Source organism: Protomyctophum bolini, assembly GCF_963924005.1.
Source record: "Protomyctophum bolini genome assembly, chromosome: 15".
In the NCBI taxonomy this organism is placed as follows: Eukaryota; Metazoa; Chordata; class Actinopteri; order Myctophiformes; family Myctophidae; genus Protomyctophum; species Protomyctophum bolini.
The window spans coordinates 3,434,086-3,442,522 of record NC_137876.1 but is presented as its reverse complement, the minus strand read 5'-3'; the positions used below and the strand labels follow the sequence as shown (position 1 = coordinate 3,442,522).

Sequence of the window (8,437 nt, the reverse complement as noted above, 5' to 3'; positions counted from 1 at the left end):
GGGCTCCATCCAATCAACTGAAGTTTATTTTAGCCCAGCAGCCAGCCTGTCGATGTGCGTATTCTACGTCTGCTCTACCCACTGATATAGAAACAAGAGGTTTTTCAGAAAAATTGTCATGATTTAGAAGACTTTATTTTTATTTTTTACGTCAGGCATATAAATGGGTTAAACTAAATTAATAAAATTAAATTAAAATTCCGTTTTTCCCCCTGTACCCCTGTTGCCCCTTAACTGTATGATTCTGACCTCACTGTTTGCGTCTAGTTTTTGTTTTTAAGTTTAGAGATGTTATTTTTCTCAGCCTCTGTTGCTAGTCATGGCTGCCAGTTCCCACCTGATGTTGTGTGGGAGTCCAGACTGCTCCAGACCGTACCGAATAACTGCTACCTTACATAATGTCTTGAGGCTCGGATTGAGGTCTAAGACATACAGGTCGTATCGTCCTCCAAAGAGGATGATACGATCTCCCACCATGCAACAGCACTTATTATTCATCCTTTGTTGGCGTTTCCCCTTGGGCTCAACCTTCTTCCAGGAGAAGGTCTCTGGACTGAATTTCGACACATCACTGAGGAACTTGTTCCAACCGTTCCAAACGTGCCAACCACCAAATATGTACAGCTCTCCATTGTAGGTAAAGGATGAATGATCCTCTCGTTCTTTTGGTAGAAGCTGTGGAGAAGGTGTGTCCAACCATTGGTTGGTCTCTGTGTCAAACACTCTGACGGTGTTGTTTTTGTACGAAACAGAAGTCCACATAGCCCTCATAGTCGCACAGCCCCCAAACACAAACATCTTTGTCCCGATGATGGTAGCAGAGTGACGGTATGAAAAAGGAGGTGGAGTTCCTCTGGTGTTAATTAAAGTCCAGACCATCGTGGTGGTGTCCAACTTGTAGATGTCATTAGTACATCCAGTCTGGGTTAATCCTCCATGAATATACATGACCTTCCCCAAGACACAGGCTGAGTGGTCGTACCTCTCCTCTGGAACGGTCCCAGAAACCTGTGGTTTGAACCATCTGTGGGCGTCAAATGCATAAAGCACATTGCAGTAAGGAATCCCTCCCCAGAGGTAGACGGTATCTTCAATCAGCACAGCTGTGTGGCCCCGGCGCCCAGAGGGAACCTCAAGGTGAGGTTCTCCAGTTCCAGGGGTCACTGGGGTCAACTTCCTCCAGCATAAAGACACTGTGTTGAAGACGTGTACTTCAATGGGATCTCTTCCCCTCTGGTTTCCGTCTCCTCCAAAGCAGTAGATCTCGTGTCCGACCACCACAGCAGCCTGGTCCATCCAATGTTCTCCTGTCAGATGTATCGTCCAGTGAAACATTTCACAGCAGCAGCTCCACCGTCAATGAGTGTTGACAACTAGTTTACAGATGAAGGATGTCAGGATGAAGGCAGCTCGGTTTCCTCGTTGCAAGTCACTAACTGATGTTTAGAATATCGGACACGTCTTTATAGAGAACAATTACACTGTTGTGATGTCCTGGCATGATTATGTCATATTGTCACACAATCTGATTGGCCATTTGGCCAGAACAACCTGTGTCAGAACTATGTCGTCAATCATCCATATTTGGGCATAGGGACGGAGAGAAAGAAAACACAGACAAGCAACTGCCACCGAGTGGCGCGCTACGAGCTTGTAGGTCTGCTATTTTTTGAAAAATCGAAGAACGACTGACATTTTTTTAGAATCTGATCTCAGGTCCGAATGGGTTAATCAGACCAGTGTGTGTCCAGTGGAAACCTCGTATGAATCTGATCTCAGGTCAGAATGGGTTAATGCAATGAGACAGGACTTTTCTGTGTGGATGTCTGGGGCTGACAAGGACAGAAAGTAGTTTTTAGCCACTCAGTGGGCATTCCTGCATAACTTCCTGGTTTGATGATGTCTGAATTGTAGTGTAGAAGTAGAAGTAAAATGATGGAATAATCGCGCACGCACGCACGCACGCACACACAAAAAACGCACGCACGCACACGCACACACACACACACACACACACACACACACACAATGCCGAGAGGCTTCGCTGCATGCCTCCATAAATGTCAGATAAAGCCCTGTGGGCTGCAGGTGTAAACCATTTCCTAACGATACATCATCACCGCACCGTGCCGCTTTGACCTTTGACCCCGGGCCTTTTGTCTCATACAGATCAATACAGGACTGAGGAGGTTCAGTGGGTTCATGTGTGTGTGTGTGTGTGTGTGTGTGTGTGTCTGTGTGTGTGTGTGTGTGTAATGAGTGACAGCGCGCTGCGGTGTGGTGCCCCCCCCCTCCCCACCGCCGCCCCGAATGCATTCCAAGAATAGGCCTCGCTCGCGCTCCCGCGACTTGACCCCTTGACCCCCGCTTCCTTCCTGCTCCGTTCTCCCTCTCTCTCTCTCTCTCTCTCTCTCTCTCTCTCTTCGTACACACATAAGAACAAATGTCCTGTGCTCTGCCTGCAGTGTTTCATGGCCGCCGCCCCAATGTTTGATGGTGTGTTTTGGTCAAACTTTTCAAAAAATATTTAAGACTTTATTTCAGCAAAAAAAAAAAAAGAATCAGGAAAAATAGCAGATCGATCACAGTCGATATAATGGGCCGGCGAAAAGCAAGCCCCCCCCCCCCCCCCCCCGTGAATCATTAGCCGTCAAGCCTCACAAAGCTTCAGGGATCAGCCAACATGCAGAGTGGGGGGGCATTCTGCTACACAATACACTGGTGTAATTCCATTACACTCCGACAGTGAGACTCACTGTACAGCAGGAGTCCTGTACGCTATAGGGCTTTTGTCAAGGACCCCAAAAACTATATGTAATTGGCCGCCGACCCCCCCCCCCCCCCCCCCATCTGAAAATATGTTGTTCCCCCCCCCCCCCCACCCCAGAAGCAAATATTTTTGTTAAAAAAAGTTAAAAACGTTTGCTCTGATATTCAAAGATTTGCACCACATTTTCACGACTTTTAAAAAATAGCAGACCTACAAGCTCGTAGCGCGGCACTCGGTGCCGCGCTATGAGCTTGTAGATCTGCTATTTTATAATAGTAATAATAATTTTATTATATTTATGCTAAATTATAACATAATGCTTAAAACACCAAAGGGGTTCCCGTCCATCCACGCTCAACTGAGTTTGTAGGCCCACTATTTTCCCCCTGAATATCCGCCTATACTACCAAATGCTCCGAATAGAGACGCTATCGGGGGTTCAACTTGTGCTTATAAAACCTTATCGGTTATACTTTTAATTTTAAAAATATATAAAAAAAATCAACAGCCGCTATACACGCGAAGCGATGTTCTCGGAGCTTGTAAGATCTTTTTTTAATCATGTGAGAGTCAGAGATAGGCTATAGGAAAATAAAAAAACAATGCGAATCATTTTGAGATTATTATAATTTTTTGATTATATATCTGCCTATGGTGCAACTATTCCCAAAATAGAGACACCGGGCTTAAAAAAAATGCTTATTATTATTACTATTATTATTATTATTTGTGCAAGCTATACAGTATGATCAGTATAGGCACAAGAGGGTTAATAAACAACAGCTTTAGCCTTAGCTTATAGCAGCCCTCCCATGGAATGTGTGGATTATAACCTCCCCCCCCCCCCCACCCCACCCCCCAAAACAACAAAGACCCTCGCAACGTCCCACCATCTGCCCCCCCCCCCACACACACACACCCCCCCACTGTCTGCACTAATCACCGCCGGCCATGTGGCAAGGTTATCCACCACACAAACCCAACACGCGTGCCAACGCAGTCCCCCCCCGTCCCCCCCGAGGGGGCTAAGATGTTTTCTGGTTTGGATCGGGTGATTTTATCCGTTACGCCCCCCCCCCCCCCCCCCCCCCCCCCCCCCCCCACCCCTTTCCAATCTGCGTGTTTGACTCGTAGACAATATTTCACAATATTTCTTCAACCCGTTCTGACCTGAGATCAGATTCTATAAAAATGTCTATACATACTGACAGTTTTCTTAAAAAGCTACGTTTCTATATGTCAGTCATTCTTCGATTTTTCAAAAATAGCAGATCTACAAGCTCGTAGCGCACCACTCGGTGGCGCGCTATGAGCTTGTAGATCTGCTATTTTTCAATAGCTAAAAGCATAACACAATGCTAACACCAAAAGGGGTTCCCGCCCCAAAATAGGTTAAAAAAAAACAACTATCATATCAGTTGTCTCGTTTTAAATTCCAGGGGGCGGAAAACGACTGTACCGCTTCTTTGACACGTTGAAAAGAAAAAAGGGATTCCTCCACATCCTACGCCACACAGGAGGAGCAACAAGAAGGCATCCGTATGCATGTAAATTGTCTTGTTCTTTGTGTTTATGTCAAATGTGTGTATATATGTGTTCTGCATACTTGCGGCTGCTGCTGTGTCGCAAGACAAATTTCAGTGTGAACTGACAATAAAGCACTATGTCATATCATATCATATCATATCTTATTGCCAGCGTGTCACTCTCGCCGTGAGCATGAATCCCTCATACTGTATACATCCCTCCAGTCGGGGACAAACAATGCTCGTTAAAAGAAAATCTGTTCTAAGCCACCAATAAGAGGTGGCAGCTTTGGCTGCTTGGCAAAGTGCTTTCATGTCAGGAGGAGCACTATCTCTCTCTCTCTCTCCCACACCGGGATTAGACCAGACTAGCTCTTCTGTGCCATCACGGCACATATTATGGTGCTGGTGACAACGTCCCATTGTTGCAAAGGTGCGAACGGATGGATCTTATGAGTGAGCAGTAAAATGCAACAAACAAACACGTATGTACGGCGGCCCCTATATCTCCGCTTTCCTTTTCAATATCCATTTCCAACGCTGAGGAAGACGGCCGCGATACGTTTAATAACCCATTTTAGAACCTGAGGACGACGATTCTATTACGAATGCCTTTTAAATTCTGAAAAAACCCTATATTATGTTTCTGTGTCTGTCAGTCATTTCAAACATTGTCATGTCAAGGACCCCCAAAACTAGATGTGTTTGACCGTCGACCCCCATCTGAAAATATATGTTGTTCCAGGGACCCCCCCCCCCCCCAGAAGCAAAGATATGAGTTAAAAAGGTTCGATCTGAAAGAATATATATATATATATATATAAAGATTTGGGCCATATTTTCAAGTTTCTTTTCAAAAATACCAGACATATAAGCTCGTAGCTCGCCACACGCACGCTACAAGCTTGTAGATCTGCCATTTTAATTACATTACATTACATAATGCTTAAAACACCCAAAAGGGGTTCCCGTTCAGAATGGGTTAATTTTAACACTAACAAGAATTGAGAACAAGCAGTGTTTGAAGAGGTTGCAAATATTTCTCTCGCAATAAAAAACGGGAAAGCATCTGTCACTTTAGATATCGTTGGCTATTCAAAGGTAGCAGAGCAGAGCTCGCGAGCTACTTTTGAAAAAACCTTGAAAGTGTACCGAGAACAACCTGTAGAATCAGGCCTCAGGTCTTAATGGATTAAGTATTAGGAGAAGTGGGGAATTAAGTGCCATAAATACAGCTCCTGGGGAACCGACTGATTAGTGGAATTAAGAAAAGGGAAACGTTGCCAGGTTTGAACCTACGCACACCATTGTTCTGGTATAGCCTATATGATGAGGTGCAGGAAAAAAAATAAACAAACCCCTGCATTGTCTGTGTATTTCTCCACGACATGTTGACATTCTGAAACGGGGATTAGACGACCCAAAATGGGTTAAAAGGACAATTCCGGACAAGGTTGTTTCTTACCTAGATCTGAAGTTGTCCACTGCAGCTCAGAGCGTGAGCGGTGGCGTTTTGCGGTAAATCACTTTATTTTAATCGCTCGAATTTTATGTTTTTTGTAGATATCTGTCGTTCATAATTTAACTCAAATCAGTTTTTTGTCCCACATGGGTTGCCGTAGAGGACTACTGCGGCCTTGAAGGGGACTTTGGATGAAATCACGGGTAAAATCTCGTCTTGCGAGACATCCGGATATGCACATCTATACTCAAAACACTGTGCAGAGGTTTGAGTCATTATGAACGGCACATATCCAACTTTCGAGCGATCAAATAAGCATTTTGTTCACCTGTCACAAGTTACAACACGGGGTGTTTAAAAGTTATATATATATATATATAATGTTTGACACCTGCTGCATGCACGTGCACCATGGCAACTAATGTCGCCGGAGGCTGTTTGCTTAACGATTTTGATTGCTTCCGAGCGGTTCCTGGAACAACATATTTTCAGATGGGGGTCGGAGGCCAATTACAGATAGTTTTGGGGGAAATATTGGGCACCACTGATACAGAAACATGCAGTATTTCAGAAAACTGTCAGAATTTAGAAGACATTCTTTTAAATGTCGTCAGGCTAAAATGAGTCCAGAATTCTCATTTCTACCGCATCGTATACGAGCCAACGTTGCTCGATGAAAATATATATACGATTTGCGTCAACAATGACACTGTAGGAATTACAGAGATCGGTTATTATTGCAACGTGAAGCATTTTGGATCAATTTCTTAAAACACTGTATTTCCTAAAAGGTCTAAATGAAGAATTGGTGTTAAACTGTTTTCTATGAATAACTTTTTTTGTAATGTCGATTCTGAAATGAGACAATGATTTCTTATAATAATAATTATGCATGTTCACTACTATGTATGTCTTTAACCCATTCTGAACGGGAAACCATTCTGGTGTTAGCATCATGTTATGCTTTAGCTATTGAAAAATAGCAGATCTACAAGCTCGTAGACCTATACGAGCTTGTAGGTCTGCTATTTTTGAAAAATCGAATAACGACTGACATTTTTAGAATCTGATCTCAGGTCAGAATGGGTTAATCAGACCAGTGTGTATCCAGTGGAAACCTCGTATGAATCTGATCTCAGGTCAGAATGGGTTAATTTACTGTATGAATTAGTCATCACTCATCCACTCATACATAAAAAGACTGCAGAAACGAGGGAAGGATTGGCAGGCAGAGACGAGGAGGGAGAGAAAGGCATGACGCAAACAAAAACAGAAACAGAAAAAGAGGTGACAGGGAAATAGAGATATAGGTACAGTGTAGTTACAGTATAGCCTGCATGTGAGGCTGAGAGAAGGCAATAAATAAATAAAAGAGGGGCCGACGGGCGGGGGGGTGTGGGGGGGGGGGACAGGAGAATGAGGCAGGGATGCGTGATGAGGAGCATCTAAGAAAGGCAGACATGAAAAAGAGATATATATCTTAGAAAGGCATGAGAGAAAAACAGAGATGATGCAGGAGGAGGAGACGGGAAGGAAAACCAGTCCAGACAGACATGAGGTAGAGTGGGGAAAAAAAGAGAAAGTGAGAGAGGGAGAGAGGTGGGCGTTAACCCATTCTGGGCGGGAACCCCCTTTTGGTGTTTTAAGCATTATGTTATACTTTAGGTATTGAGAAATTGCAGATCTACAAGCTCATAGTAGCGCGGCACTGTAGTAGGTCTGCTATTTTTGAACAATCGTGAAAATGTGTCGCAAATCTTTGAATATATATTATTTCGGAGTGAACATTTTTTTAACTCAAATCTTCAAAAGAAAATCATATTTTGAGATGGGGGGGTCGTCTGAGGCCAATTTCATATAGTCTTTGGGGTGAAATATTTTGAGAACCACTGACGTAAAAATTAAAAACATATATATACGGTTTTTCAGTCAAGATTTAGAAGACATTTGTAGAATCGTTCCCAGGTCAAAATTAAAAAAAATAATGTCTTCTACATCCTGACAGTTTTCTGAAAAAGCTATAATGTTTCTATGTCAGTCGTTCTTCGATTTCTCAAAAATAGCAGACCTACAAGCTCGTAGCGCGCCACTCGGTGGCGCGCTATGAGCTTGTAGATCTGCTATTTTTCCAATAGCTAAAGCATAACATAATGCTAACACCAAAAGGAGTTCCCAGGTCAAAATGGGTTAAGAGAGAGAGAGAGAGAGAGAGCTCCCTCCATCCATCAGCCGTTTCATGTTGCCTTGCTGTGTCTACCCCAGAGCACTCCTCCTCCTCCTCCTCCTGCTATATCTCTCGGGACAGTCCGTCCTCGTCACCTTGGAAGGGGGATGATGGGAAGTGATAATGGGCCAGAGCAGCACACACACACACACACACACATGCACACGTACACACGCGTGGCTGTGACACGGCACGGCGTCCGTCCGTCCGTCCGTCCGTCCATCGCCACTATACGTTTTTTTTTTCCTGCAGCTCAGCACAACTTCTCCAAATCACACGCATGGCTTCACACACACACACGCGTGTGCACGTAGCTCGTTCTCTATGCGATGGCACATGTCTGCACGTAGTATGTAATAGGCACACACACACACACACACACACACACAGTTACGCTCGTGTGTACGCACACTCCATGGGCTCTCCTCTCCTGCACAGTGTGAATTATGGATGGA

At 44.2% G+C, this 8,437-nt stretch overlaps 1 protein-coding gene across 1 annotated transcript; it reads right to left on the bottom strand.

Moving 5' to 3' along the window:
• Nucleotides 1-300: 300 nt before the first annotated feature.
• On the bottom strand, nucleotides 301-1,296 carry LOC308329128 (kelch domain-containing protein 3-like; the record flags this gene model as incomplete). The annotated part of the gene is made up of 1 exon (XM_080783335.1): nucleotides 301-1,296. The coding sequence occupies one exon, from the start codon at nucleotides 1,294-1,296 to the stop codon at nucleotides 301-303; it is 996 nt and encodes a 331-aa protein (XP_080639461.1).
• Between the last annotated feature and the right edge of the window lie 7,141 nt (nucleotides 1,297-8,437).